This window comes from Cervus elaphus, chromosome 5 (assembly GCF_910594005.1).
Source record: "Cervus elaphus chromosome 5, mCerEla1.1, whole genome shotgun sequence".
Classification (NCBI taxonomy): domain Eukaryota; kingdom Metazoa; phylum Chordata; class Mammalia; order Artiodactyla; family Cervidae; genus Cervus; species Cervus elaphus.
Window position 1 is genome coordinate 606580 of NC_057819.1, and position 14206 is coordinate 620785.

General features: G+C 65.5%; 2 protein-coding genes across 2 annotated transcripts; both read left to right on the forward strand.

The window, feature by feature from the left end:
* Positions 1 to 3653: 3653 nt before the first annotated feature.
* LOC122693549 lies at positions 3654 to 5070 on the forward strand. Its single transcript, XM_043901054.1, has 2 exons — positions 3654 to 4271; positions 4469 to 5070. Exons 1-2 carry the CDS (start codon positions 3813 to 3815, stop codon positions 4637 to 4639), a joined length of 630 nt encoding a protein of 209 aa, XP_043756989.1. The 5' UTR covers positions 3654 to 3812; the 3' UTR covers positions 4640 to 5070.
* Positions 5071 to 5600: 530 nt separating this feature from the next.
* On the forward strand, positions 5601 to 8526 carry SLC25A1 (solute carrier family 25 member 1). Its single transcript, XM_043901053.1, has 9 exons — positions 5601 to 5837; positions 6071 to 6178; positions 6257 to 6356; positions 6449 to 6587; positions 6966 to 7050; positions 7192 to 7296; positions 7393 to 7508; positions 7601 to 7674; positions 7879 to 8526. The coding sequence occupies exons 1-9, from the start codon at positions 5753 to 5755 to the stop codon at positions 7991 to 7993; spliced, it is 927 nt and encodes a 308-aa protein (XP_043756988.1). The 5' UTR covers positions 5601 to 5752; the 3' UTR covers positions 7994 to 8526.
* The last annotated feature ends 5680 nt before the right edge of the window (positions 8527 to 14206 follow it).

Sequence of the window (14206 nt, forward strand, 5' to 3'; positions counted from 1 at the left end):
GTGATGACCCTGGCCAGCCCTGTGCCCGCCTGGTGCCAGGCGTGGGGACAGAGGCCCTGGCAAGCCTGCCTTCGCGTGGCTTTTAGCAAAAAGTCATGTCTAAAAAAATCCTTCAGTTAAGGTTTCAGTTTATTTTTTAAATTAATTTACTTATCCTTGGCTGCACTGGGTCTTCACTGCCCTGCGTGGCCTTGCTCTAGTTGTGATGAGTAGGGAGCCCTTTCTAGTTGTGAGTGCAGGCAACTCTCTAGTCGTGGTGATTGGAGGCTCCTCTCTGGTCGCGGCCCATGGCCTTCTCATTGCGATGCTTCTCTCCACGGCCCCGGCTCTACACACGGGCTCAGTAGTTGGGGCGCACGGGCTGAGCTCCCCCGTGGCACCAGGGATCAGGTCGGCGTCCCCGGCATTGCACGGTGGATCCTCAACCACTGGACCCCCAGGGACGTCCGAGGATTTCCATTTAAAATGGTTGCTGACAGGCAGTGCCCTCTCCCCTCTGATTTCTGCGAGAGGTGAACACACATCCTCTTCGGGAGAACCTACACAGCAAGACTTGGAGGGAATCTGACGGAAAGTCAGATGCAAGTGATGAGCCATCGTGAAAACATGACAGAACGTGTAAGGAAGCGAGATCCCCAGTTGTAAGAGCCAGACGTGCCCTGGCAGACCACGGGATGGGTCAGAGGGCACAGAGCAGAGAATCACAGAGAGGGCCACCCCAGCTTTTAAAAGAGTGGAGTTCTTGATAAAGCACTCAAGATACTTTATGTTTGTATAAAGGCTGTTCACTAAGAGCTCAGAGTTTTAGACTTGACCTCTGGGCCCCGCCAGATGTGGCTGCTGGGACTGCGACCGGTTCCTCAGGAGGCAGGAGGCCGGGTCCTCAGCCGGGTCATTGCAGACTGAGGAGTAGATGTGATGAGACCAGATACGGCTACTGGCCGGGGAACTCCTCTTTCGGTTAAGCGGCTCCAGGCATTGTCTTCATAGCAGGGAACTTATCAGCAGGCAGAGGCTTCCCAGGTGGCTCAGTGGTGAAGAATCCGCCCGCCGATGCTGGAGATAAGGGTTCGATCTCTGGGTTGGGAAGCTCCCCTGGAGGAGGGCATGGCGTCCACTCCAGGACTCTTGCCTGGAGAACCCCGTGGACAGAGGAGCCTGGCGGGCTGCAGTCCACAGGGTCGCACAGAGTCAGACAGGATGGAACACGTGTGCATCAGTGTACATGTGATGCCCACGCGTGAAGCAGTGTCTGAGGTGGTGTCACCTCACTGGCGTCTGTGCTGAGCACGCAGGCGGGTCGTGGAGCCCTCTGCCCAGGATCCTGCGTGTCGGAAACGCTTGAGAAGACGTGCAGCGACTTTGCATCAGTGAACGTCTGAAGCCTTGTGTACTAGAATGTGAAAACCAAGCATCCGGTCAATAGCAAGACTTTAGTTAAAACAGTGTAGGTGTCCGGAGTCCACCTGCTCTGCTGTCCAGAATGAACAGAGGAAGGATGACAGCATGGCCCTATCTGTGTGTGTGTGTGAGCGTGTGTGTGTGTGTGTGTGTGTGCGTGTGCCCCGTGTGTGTGTACACATGCGTGCCCACAAGGGTCCCCAGGGTGCTGGTGACACCTCATGCAGAAAACACGAGCAGAGACCATGCCTTTTCCGTGTGTTTCCTGCCTCTAGGGCAGGGAGTGGGGAGGCTGTGCTGGTGGGGGGCTCTCCAGGTCACCCCGAGACGGGCACCCCAGTGGCTCCATGGGGGCCTTTGGAGCAGAAGCCTCCTCCTGCCCAGGGACAAGGGGCTCCAGGCTCTTGCATCTTCCCACGTGTGGAAAAGTGCTAGCCAAATTCCCTAACTTGGTTATCTGGTTTTCTTTAATTCACAATGATCTTTGGACGTTCAGCCTCCCTGCCCTTCATTACAGACTCTAACCTGGCTCCCTGTCCTCACCTGCTCGCAGCAGCTCTCTCAGGGTTTCTTGGGATGCCGTCTCCGGACTTGAAATCCTAACCATTTCCGCAGAATAAAACATAGCTCTAAAAAAAGAGAGAGGACAAGGGGCTCTTTCTTGGCTTCCTGCCAGCGTGTCTGTGGGCGGCTGGGCCGGGGCACAAGCACATTCAGATCATCGTCAGCGCAGACCCTGGGCCCGGCCCCACCCACCAACCGGACCTGCGGGTCAGCGGGGGGCTCCGACCCCCAGCCTTCTGCGGCCCCAGCATCTGCTTCTCCAGGATCCGCGTGGGACAGTGCCGGAGCAAGTGGTCCCTGTGCGGGGACCTGGCTCAGAGCTGGTGGGGCCCGGCTGGCTGGGATGCTCCAAGGCCCGGCCCTCCACCTCTGACGGTGCTCTGCCCTGGGGATGTCTCCACGTGGGCGTCCAGTCCCCCTCTGGCCAGAGCCCATGTTGCTGGGTGTGGAGCCAGCACCTCAGCGCTGCAGGCATGGGGGTCGTGTGGCGGACAGGTAGCTGAGCCAGCCTGCGCCCCGTCGCCGGCCAGGCCTGGGCTTTTGAGGTGCCTTCCCTTCTCTCGGCTCCTTGGACCTTCAGGAGCCCGGTCGGTGCCCAGGGGGCCACCCTGGGGACCACCTTTGGGCGACGTGCTGAGAACACTGGGTTGGTGATGACAGCCACAGCCACCCCCGCGGGGCCCTGGGGAAGGGGGCCGCGGCCAAGTCCAGGAGGGGGACCCGGGCCCTTGGGGAGGGTGGGGCCTTCCCATGGGTGCTGCGCTCGGACTCAGCGTTGGACAGTTGGCCGGGAGACGCCGTGGTGTGAGTGCCTGGCGTGATGGGCCTACACGGGGCTGTGATCACGGGGGCGGCCTGGTCCAGGCAGCCTGGGGAGGGGGCTGTTGGGCAGTGTTCCCCGTGGACCCCGAGCCCCAGCCTCCCCCCAGCAACGGGGGCACAAGTCTGGAGGGGCCTTAAAGAGTTGCAGGGCTCAGGGCCTGTGCAGGTGGATACCACCGAGATCCAGTGAGAGGCGCTTTCCTGCCGTGCAGAAGTCCTAGAAACAAATCGTAAAGCAACCAGGGAGGGTGTTTAAGCCACCCTGAGGCTGGTATGTGAAACACTTGTCGTTCAGCAAACGTTCCAGCCCCTACTGTGTGGCGGGCGTTATTCCAGACAGTGGCTATCAGTGGGTAAAACAGAAAAGCCTCTTGGGTCAAATCTGCATTCGGTGATGTTGGCAGACAGGGGGCAGTGTTTGGAGGGGGTGACGTGTGCAGGGTAGGGACCAGAGTGCTTCGCAGGGCGGGACTGTCAAGATAACTCCTGGAGAAATCCAGGGGTCAGGACCAAGGGACGTGGGAGGGAAGGACTTGCCCAGTGTTCCGAGAGGGGTCATTGCAGCAGGACGCTGCTTGTGCGGGGCCGGAGGTGAGGGCCTGGTGCTGAACGTGGCAGGGGGGGAGGGGCGGCCATCCCCGTGTGCACGTGGATGGGCAGTGGGGTGACCGGAGCCCAGGTGGACTGTTTGCTCTGGGGCTTGAACGTCAGGAACAGGGTTATCACCAGTGATTGTGGAGACTAAAGGGGAACCGGCTGGAAAGCAGGACAGGAGCTGGTCTGGGACGAGCTGAGGGGCCCCAACAAGAAGGCCAGGCCCCCCCTTCACCAGTGGCGACCCAGGCCCTGGGCCTCCCACCTGGTGAAGGTACACCCCCTGGGAAGAAACCCCCCCGTGCCAGCTCACCTGGGGTGCCGTGGGCGCAGCTCCCGTGGAGGAAGGGCAGGGCTGGCTCTGCTCTGGCTGGCCAGCTCCCTCCCAGACCTGGGCACACGCCGGACACGTGAGTCTTCTCACCCTGTGCATGTGTGGGATCCCAGACACACAGTTGCTGTTGGCCCGAGAACACGGTGTGTGTCCACTCAGCCACACCTCACCCCGTTCCCCCCCGCCCCAGATGACTGGTCTCAGGAGGGGTGGGCGGCCTGGGCTGGCTGAAGGCGGGCAGTGCTGCACTCGTGACCCCTGGTCAAAGGCCACTGCTCCGGAGCCCTGGTGGCCTAGTGTCCGCTTGAAGGCCCAAGACCACAGCGGAGGCTGGGGTTCATCAGGCCGCCACCCCATCTCTGCCTGGTTATGGACGTCATGGTGGGTACCCCGGGCGCCCATCCTCCGCTCTCCCTCTTGCGTGAGCCGCATGCCCCTGCGTGTCCCTGGCATGCACATACAACCTATCAAACAGGCACTCAGCATTTCCCCCCTCTTCGCAGATGGACAGACTGGGCGCCGCAGACAGCCTGAGGCCCCACCCCACTTCTGCGTGGTAGGTGGCAACTGGTAGCCCCTAGCCCCCTGTCCAGGGGGTGGGGGTGGGAATGGGAGGAGAGTGGGGAAGCTGTTGGCTCTGCGTTCCCCTAGCTGGGCTCCACGTGGGGCAGGCCTCCCACTGTGGAAGGGTCAGTGCTCCAGGGTTGCTGGGCCGGCACCGCCTTCGCTGTCGCTGACCCTTGTGCCCGGCAGCTGCCCAGCTGCAAGTGTGCATGTTCCAGCCCCTCGTGCAGCAAGGCTTCGCTGGCCTTGGTCTGGACAGCTGCCTGGACGACGTGCCCTCAAGCAGAGAGGGTGGTTGTGTCCCATGCACAGAGGCTGCAGGAGGGACCCCGGCCAGCAGTGTGGGCATGCAGCCTGTGAGCCTCAGGCCTCCCCCTGCGTGTCCTCCCTGCCCGGCACGAAGGTCAGCCTGTTTTGTACTATTTTGATGGGCACGCCTGGACCCAGCGGGCTCAGCTCAGTCTGTGCCTGGGGGGCGGGGGCGCTCCACAACAAGGCCCGTGTCCCTGCGGCTTCTGTGTGCTCAGGACTGGCCTGACACCCTGCTCCTTGGGCCCCTGGCCGCTCGGGGGCAGCAGGAGCTCTGCTCACCACCCGGGCCTCTCTCTCGCCTCCGCTGACCGCAGGCCCGCTGCGGGCCCTGCCGGCCGGCCCCCCCGCTGGCTCCCGGGCTCAGCTTCGCCCTCTGCGGGTCCCTAACCTCCCCAAGGAGCGCGTCACCAGGAAGCACAGAGAACCCGGGGGTGGGGGCCGCCCGGACATAATTCATTTTGCTGGGGCCCAGTGAGTGCTGTCCCCGCCGAAGCCCGGGGCGGCCACGGACTGTTCGCGGGAGGTGAACTCCGACCCCCGAGGCTTCTGGCTGGAGTCCTCCCTCCTGGGGAGTAGAGCGCGAGGACTCCCGGGCGCAGGGGCAGGGCGCCCTGCCCACTCCGCGCCGGGGGATCTGCCCCTCTGGGTCACGTTGCGGATCCATTAGGCAGTGTGTGAGCCCCGCACGTTAAATGAAAGTCGGCGTGTCCCCGCTTCCCGTCGCGGGTGGTGCCAGCGGGCGGGGCCCTGCACTCCCCATGCGCGCCGCCTGGAGCCCGGAGCCCTGGGGGGCGCGGCGATCGCGCGGCGCCTGGGGTGAGGAGAGGCCCCGCCCTCCTGGCGAGGGGGCGTGTCCTCTGGGAGGGACCGCGCGGCCATTGGCTGGGTCGAGGGGCCGTCCGGCCGGGGGCGGGTCATCGGGGCGGGGCTGGGCAGGACCGCGCGGCCATTGGCTGGGCCGCAGGGGTTCCCTGCCTCAAGTTCCCGCGAGCTCGGGGCGGGGCCGGGCTCGGACCACGCGGGGCGGAGCCCTGGGCCGAAGCGGCGGCTCCGCCCCGGCCCATAACCGGTGCCGCCGCCGCCGCGACCGAGCGCGAGAGCTCGGACCCGAGGCCACCGCCGCCGCCGCCGCCGGGCCCCCGCCCCGCCCGCCCGCCCGCCATGGCCGCACCCCGCGCTCTGGCGGCCGCCGCGCCCGCGCCCGGGAAGGCCGCACTCACTCACCCGGGGAAGGCGATCCTGGCAGGTGGGGCGCGCGCACCGCGCACTCGGACCCTGACCCCGCTGCGCTTCCGAGCGGGCCCGGGGTACCGGCTCCGCCGCGCTTCCGGGCGGGCGCGGCCACCGCTGCACGGCCCCGCGGGCGTCCCGCCGGGACCGCGGGGGAGAGGGAGGCGCGGGCCCGGTCCCCGGGCGGCGGGCATAGTCCGGGCGGGGGAGGGGTCTCAGCGCCGTCCCGGTCCCGGTCATTACCCGCAGGCGGCCTGGCGGGCGGCATCGAAATCTGCATCACCTTCCCCACCGAGTACGTGAAGACGCAGCTGCAGCTGGACGAGCGCTCGCACCCGCCGCGCTACCGGGGCATCGGTGAGTGGGGGCGGCCGGCGGGGGCGGGCGGGCCGGCCGGCAGGGGCCGGCGGGGTCGCTGACTGCCCCCTCCCCCAGGGGACTGCGTACGGCAGACAGTCCGCAGTCATGGCGTCCTGGGCCTGTACCGCGGCCTCAGCTCCCTGCTCTACGGCTCCATCCCCAAGGCGGCCGTCAGGTGAGGCGGCTCGGGCCCCGGGGGCCGCGGGAGGGAGGGAGCGAGCCCCGGCCCCGCGGCGGCCCGTCTCACGCCTCAGCCTCCCGCCCCAGGTTCGGGACGTTCGAATTTCTCAGCAACCACATGCGGGACGCCCAGGGACGACTGGACAGCACGCGCGGGCTGCTGTGCGGCCTGGGCGCCGGAGTGGCCGAGGCCGTGGTGGTCGTGTGCCCCATGGAGACCATCAAGGTGGGCAGATCCCCGTAGGAGACAAGGCGTGAGACAGCACTGGGCGGCGGGGTGGCGGCATTGTGCCCCGCGGAGACTGTCGAGGTGGGCAGGGGTGTTGCCCCGCGGAGACCGTCGAGGTGGGCAGGGGTCTGCCTGGGGAGCCCTCCGCCGAAAGCCTGCCGGAAGAGCCTCCTGGGGGCTGGACTCTATCCTCGAGGCAGTGGGAAGATAACACTGCCTTAAAAAACTTAGGAGCATAAAACAAGGTAACACGTGTGTGCTGCCTAAGTTGTTTGAAAAACTAGTAAACTTAACAGCAGAGGCTTCTCCGTAAGGCGGCCAGGGGCGCCCTTGCCCTGACCCCTGGGAGCCAGCGCCTTGCCACCTCTTCCTCAGGTGAAATTCATCCATGACCAGACCTCTGCCAGCCCCAAATACCGAGGATTCTTCCACGGGGTCAGGGAGATCGTGCGGGAACAAGGTGAGCCGCTCAGCCTTGCCCTCTGGTGGGGTCAGGGACCTGGGCCAGGCTGCCCAGAGCCGCCACCGGCGCTTCCTGCCTTGGCGCTCCTGAGTCCATCCGGGAGGCCGTCGGTGTGACGGCCATGCCTGCTTGCCCCAGGGCTGAAGGGAACGTACCAAGGTCTCACGGCCACCGTGCTGAAGCAGGGATCCAACCAGGCCATCCGCTTCTTCGTCATGACCTCCCTGCGCAACTGGTACCGAGGTGTGTTTGCGCCCCAAGACACCCCCCCCCCTCCAGGCCTGGAGCCCTGCCCTCGCCCGCTGTCCCCGTCTGACCCCAGCCCCCACCCCTATCCAGGGGACAACCCCAACAAGCCCATGAACCCGCTGATCACTGGTGTGTTCGGAGCCATCGCGGGTGCAGCCAGTGTCTTCGGAAACACTCCACTGGATGTGATCAAGACCCGGATGCAGGTGGGGGCGGGGTCTTGGAGGGGCGGGGCGGGGCGGGGGCGGGGCCTGGGCGGCACAGGTTACCGAGGCTCCGGGCTGTTGGTGTCCTGCAGGGACTGGAGGCACACAAGTACCGGAACACGTGGGATTGCGGCCTGCAGATCCTGAGGAAGGAGGGACTCAAAGCGTGAGTGGGCGAGGGGCAGCGCTGCCTTCTGCACCCCAGGCCCTCCCCACCTTCCGCCTGGGCCACCAGCACCCCGGCGCCCCCTCTCTGAGCATTCCCAAAAGGGTCCGCTCTTGCTTCCTCAATCTCTGACTCCTCCACCCCCCACCCCCGCCCTGTCCAGAGCCGTGCCTTCACCTGCCCTTCCACCGCCTCCCTCCCCAGGTTCTACAAGGGCACTGTCCCGCGCCTCGGCAGGGTCTGCCTGGATGTGGCCATCGTGTTCATCATCTACGACGAGGTGGTGAAGCTTCTCAACAAAGTGTGGAAGACGGACTGAGCCCTGGGGTCTGTGCGCAGGCTGCGCCCGGCGCCTCCTTCTTACAATTCCAGTGCAGTCGTGCCAAAAGGCCTGTTCCCTGTCCTGCGTACTCCATGGCCTGGGTGTCCCCTGTGGCCGTCGGGTCCACATGTCCTCTGTGGCCTGTACACCGCCACCGCAGTGTCTGTGTGTCCAGCTGAGACTGGGTGTCCCTCTGGCCTGTGAATCTGTGCCCACTTGTCCACGTGCTTGTGTGCCCGTGTCATGTTTCGTGTGCTGTGACCCTGTGCCCCCCTTCCCGGGGTGCCCGTGTGGCCGGGGTCACATCCCAGCCCGGTGCCTTCCACCCTGGGCAGCAGGGGCAGTGCCCCGGCCCACCACAGCTGCCTCCGGGCCTCAGCCTGGCCTCACTGCATTCCAGGGGCTGCATGGCCCCCGCTTTTCCCGCCACTGGCCTTAATGGCCCTCGGGCCCTCCCTCCGCCCAGGACAGGATGGCACCTGCCACTCTCAGGACCACCCTTCCAAGGCAATAAACCGGATCCTGTTGCAGCCTCCTGTCCCTGTTGTGAGCCCACGTGTGGGTGGGCAGTGGTGCCCATACCTCTGCCAAGGGCAGGCCCACTCCACCGAGGACACTGCCAGGGAGCCAGGCGGGCTGGTGGGCAAGCAAGCTGTGGCCTGGCGCCAACCCCCGGGGATGCCTGGCGCCAGGCTTTGCCTATGACCAGGAGGCAAGATCCTGCAGGAGAGCCAGAGGGCATGTCCTTGGGGTCACCTGGCAGGCAGCAGGTGGTCGGGCCTGGAGAAGGGGCTCTTGGGCTCTTGTCCACCCTGCAGCTGGGGGCCCGGCCCACCTCACTCCATGGTTTCCCAGTGATCTGCTCACGGGGAACTACTTTGAAGTGACCATTTTCTGGCGCCGAGACTGAGCAGGAGGCCCTTAATGCTTCACCGAGGCTGGGAGGCAGTGGGTACTTGAGGCTCTCACCCCACAGCACTGAACCTCAGAGTAAGGGTCCCCCTTGCAGGAGGCCACCTTCCCCCGGGGCCCAGGCACAGCTGGGAGCCCAGCCCAGCACTGGGGCCAGAGGGCCTTGAACCGGAGGGTCCCCCTGGCCCAGATCTGGCTGGAAATCCACCTGCGAGCCAAGTGGAGGAGGTGCCCCAGGCTGTGCGGGGCAGAGGGGCCTTCCAGTCCAAGTGACTCCGCAGCAAAAGCCACACAGTGGATTTGGCTCAACTAGCAGGCAAGTCCCACTCCTAGAGCTGTTCCCTTCAGAGGAGAGCCCCCACAGCACCTGGATCCCTGGAGTCTGTGGTAGATCTGGGGGCCAAGGGTGGGTTTGAGGGATGTAAGGACCAATAGTGTGCCCTCTCAGGAGAGGGAGGAGAAAGGGCCTGGCAACAAAGCTTGACTGCTCACAGGCTGAGGCAAGCCACCTAAACTCCCATTTCCCAACTGCGGAATGAACCAAGCCCTGTGGGCTATGAGGAGTGCTGTAGTGTCTGTAAGGTGCTTAGAACATGCCCTGCAGAGGGAGCCCTCAGGGACATTTAGCAGGGGCTCGGGGGCCCAGCTAGTTCCTAGATGTGGCGGAGCCCCAGAGCTGGGCCCTGAGGGGACTCTGCCACGAAATACCTCTAGGAGTGGCATCTGCTCACTGACTGCCTACAAGCACCCCCAGCCTTGTCCCTACCTCCTTTCATAAGGAGGAAGGAGTCGGGCTGCACTGAGCCGGAAGGAAAGTGTTGGGACCTGTGCCACAGCAGGGAGCCCAGCCAGAAAAGGTGATGGAGCTGAGCCCGGGTCCCCTGGGGCTGTGAGCCTGGAGAAGCCACCTACCCCCCACCTACTCCACCTGTTGACAGAAGGTGGGATCCATCGAAGCCTCAGTTCCTGCAGTTAAGTCCTGAGGGAAGCGGGGCTGGGGTGTGGGGGTGGGGCGTTGTCTGAGAAAATGTCAGCAAAGCCAGAGGGAAGTGAGCCAGTGGAGAGTGGCTAGAGGGGCAGGCAGATGTCTGCAGAAAGCCCAGTGACTTAATCAAGATCTAGAAAGCCGATGGCAGGGGACATTGCCCTTGCAGCACTGGGCCAAGGGGCAGAATGACGTGGACAGAACTTTGAGCGGTTGAGAGGCGAAAAACTCCACTTCCAGTGTGGTTCTCCCCCACCCCACCCCGGCCAACCTGGACACACAGGCCAGGGCCGGGGAGAACCCTGGGTGCAGCTGTGCCTGCGTTATCAGAGGAGTTGTGAGCTGAGTACAGACTCTGGGTCGAGGTATCCGGCCCACAGCCAGAAACGTCTGAGCCCAGCTGGAAGCCACTCAGCATTAAGCAACCTTCACCACCTGGCATCGTCTTGAGCCTGGGGTCGTCAGGAAATGTGCCCAGGACAATGGCCTCAGAGACAGGCCAAGGGAGCAAAGGGTGAGATGGCCATTCCGGGGGCAGGTCTTGGCCAACCTCCAGCCCCATCTCATCACTGTGTGTGTGGCTGAGGAGGGGTGTCCTACCCCCACTCTAGGCAGGGCCCTTCAGACAGCTGCCCTCCAGGGCCCCCTGCCCTACTTTGAACCCTCCCCCACTACCCTACAGGCATCCCCTAGGTTTTTCCATGTCCTTGTGTAGGTGATGAATGGCAATCAGAGCTTAGTACACACAGAGAATCGCTCCTGACAAATGGGTCTCTCCCCTTTCAGCCAACAAAGAGAATTCTGTTTCAGGTTGTCCTCAGCCTTCACAGCAAACAATCAGAGCTGAGAATGCCAGACTACTTTCCTCACTGACATTCTACTTCCTACGTGTTCTCAGACTCCCTGCACAGAATCCGGAGGTCTGAGGACCTGCCTCCTCAAGATCTGGGAACAGGGCCAAGGAGAGAGAGAGGCGGCCACAGCAGAGAAGTGGCCGAAAAGGACCGCGGGAGGACCACAGGGAACAGCTAGGACCGCGGACAGACATGGCCTAGGCCAACCAAGCGGGTGACCCAAGGAGAAAACGGCGGGCCGTGGCCTGGTAGTTCGCCTCCTTCCACGCCCACCTGAGACTACCCGAGAACAACCTCGGCTGCGTAGACTGGGCCAGGCCCTGATCCCACCCCGCCCACAACCGTGGTCGTTTTTGTTTCCTCGGCCGGGCCGGCCACATCCATTTATTCCCCCTCTGGCCGGGCCTGGACCTGAGACCCCACTCGGCCAGAGGAGTGGCTGCCTCCCGAGGTGACCTACAGGCACGGGCCATCCCAGTCCTTGTGCTCAGACGCCTGCGGCGGCCGCCGCCCAACCCCCGACTGAAAACCGGCCTCGGGCTCAAGCTCTCGGACCCGCCGCCGGTGGGCCCGCGGGCCGCTCTCCAGGAGCCCCGCCTCCGGTCGGTCGACCTTTAGCCGACGGCCCGGTGACCCCGCCCCCCCCAACTGTGTGACCCGAGGAAGGGCTGCGCCCGCGGGCCGTCGACTAAAGTTCGGCCCAGAGACGCGGAGACACCAAAATGGCCTTCCAGGCCCGCTCGAGCAGGATTGAGCCCCACCCCGGGGCCCAGTCAGGAGCGACGCAGGAGCGACTCGCCAGCCGCTGGCGCCCTCAGGGCGGGGCCGAGGCTGCTGGGGGCGGGGCCGCCGGCGCCCGGAAATCGGACGGCGCGCGCTGATGGTGTCACTGCGCGCCAGAGCGGTGCAGGCCCGCGCATGCGCTCGGCCCGTCGCTGGACGGCCACTCGCAAGGTCCTCGTCGGGCAGCCGCCAACATTCGGGGCTTGTCCGGCGCCACCGCCATCGCCCACCCCACCCCCCACGACGACCCACTGCTCACGCTGGATGCCGCCACGGGCGCGCCTGACGCGCTGGCCCGGAGCTCGCGCCCGTGTCTCCCTCCCGTGCAGCCTTTGGCTCCCGAGTCCCCAGTGCCAGCCACGGGACGGGGGACAGGGTCACGGGATGGGGCCGCGAGGGTCGCCAGCCTCCCGCTGCTGGCCAGCTCCAGTCCGGGCACCTGCTCCCACCCGCGGGCTCGTGTAGGGGGCGGGGACCGTGCCCCATCCCATCGCCATGGAGGAGGAGGCCGGGGCAGCCTCGTGGTGCAGGCGCACCCCGCCGAGCCCCCCACCCCCGGAACCCGTCGTCTGTGGGGCCGGAGGCGCGCCCCTCCAGCAAACAGCAGTAGCACACCGCACAGTGGGCCTCCTGCCAGCACCACTCCTTTCGGCCAGGCCCTTTCCTCAGACGGGAAAACCCAGGCAGAGACAGAGCCTGCCTGGGACCTATGAGAGCCAGGTCTGCACAGCCCTCACCCCCGGCCCCCTCAGTGAGGGAGCTGAAGATTGGGGTTGGGGAGGCAGACGGTGAGATCACGTCCGCCGGGGCTGGGGTCCGTATCCTGGGGTGGGACCGTGGGAGGGATGGAGGGTCTGCAGACAGGGGCTCCTTGCTGGCTTCGGGCAGCCTCCCTTTGGTCTGCAGGACCGGCCCCCTGGCCTTGCGGGGTGGGGAGGATGTGCCTTGCTGTGGAACCACACCTGAGGGCCAGCCGAGAGTGCAGAGGAGGAGCTGGCCGGAAGGGCGGGGGCCTCGCGGATGGGCATGGGCCAGTGCGCCCTGATCCCCAGCACAGGCTGCAGCCAAGAGCCGGGCCCCACTCCAACCTGGGCCAAGTGCACGCGGAGCCGGTTGGTCTGAGGGACCGAGGGGTTCATCCCGCCCTCTGGGACTCGGGGCCAGGCTTGGCCCGGTGACCGCTGGGGAAATCGAGACCGGCTCCCTTGCTGGACCGCAGAGGTCCCGCGGCCACGCCACCAAGGGTCCACCACGCCAGCGGCCCGCTGACAATTGAACGGCCAAAGTAGATTAACCCGGGTGCTAATCCCCGCTAATGGCTTCAGAATCCCCGGCGCCCGGCGGCTAAGCCGGCCTTTCTCCGCGGCGCGGCCGGCCCTCCCCGGCGGCCCCAGCCTGCGGCCGCGCGATGCTATCTCGGCCCCGCGGCGCTAATCCTCGCGCTTGCTTTCTTCCCGGGCCCGCTCGAGATCGGCCGATCGGCGCTTGATTATGGCCGCTCTCGAGGGCCCCTTTGTGCCGTGGGCCTTAAATCCCCTAATTCCGTGATAAAGGAGGCATTAGAGGGCGTTCGCTGCAGAGAAAGGCACCGGCATGAAAGAAAGCAATCAGGGAGTCCTGATGGCCTGGCCGCCGGGCCGGGAGGGGGCGGGGTGCGCGCTGCAGGGAAAAGGGGAGGCAGTGCCCCCCCACCCCGCCGGGTCCCGGCCGCCTTCACCATCCCCGAGCGGCGCCCGGGGCCCTCCGCCGCCTCCACCCTCCCTGGCGGCAGAAGAGCCGTGCTCGCCGTCTCCTCTCTAGCCGCACGTTGGCTGTGCCGGGACCTGACTTCCAAACTCGCCCTGGGCCTTGCTGGGCCCGCCTGGCGCCCTAGCCTCTGCCTGTCCGAAGCCAGTGGTTTCTCCGCACTGAGGTCCCGGTCCCTGGCCCCTGATGCTCCTCCCGCCCCACTGCTCCCTCCCTGGAGGCCCCGCCCCCGCCATCCACCGCCTCTTTGGCACTGACCAGTTTTGACCAGTCCTGGAAGCAACTTGGTCTGCTCTTCAGTCCGGGAGACAGAAGTGAGGGCGGTCAGGAGCCACTGGGACCGCGGAGGGGGTTGGGCAGGGGCAGGGGCAGGTGGGGTGAGCAGGGAAGGCCGCTCTGCGGAGGCCACACTGAACCCCAGGACCCTGCCGAGAGCGCTGGGCCGCTGGCGGAGCTGTCTGCCACCTGGGCAACGGGAGGGAGAGGGCAGCCGGAGAGAGGTGTTTGAGTCCAGGGGCCGGAGGAGCATGGCGAAGAGGCGGCTGATCCTCTTATCCTGAGCAGGAGAGCTCCGTGATTGGATCTGTGTGCAGACAGAGAGGGGGTCAGGCCAGGAAAGTGGCCGGGAGTGCGTCCGAAGGCCGGTGTGGGGCCCAGGTGGCTGGGCATTGGCACCAACGCTGAGGACTGTGTTAGGACCGGTGAGGTGTCCCGGTGGGCGGGGCAGCGTCCCGCATGAAGTCTGGTGCTCAGGCAGCTCTGAGGGCAGGGGGTGTCAGGGAGGCTAGTTGGACCACTTACCTGGGTGGGCAGGTGTGCATTTAGCACGGTGGACGGCAGTGTAATCGCGGTTTACCCAGGTGGTGAGGCGGGCCATTTACCAAGGGGGACAGTGGGTCCGTGTGGACCAGCAGGTGGTATCATGGAGGC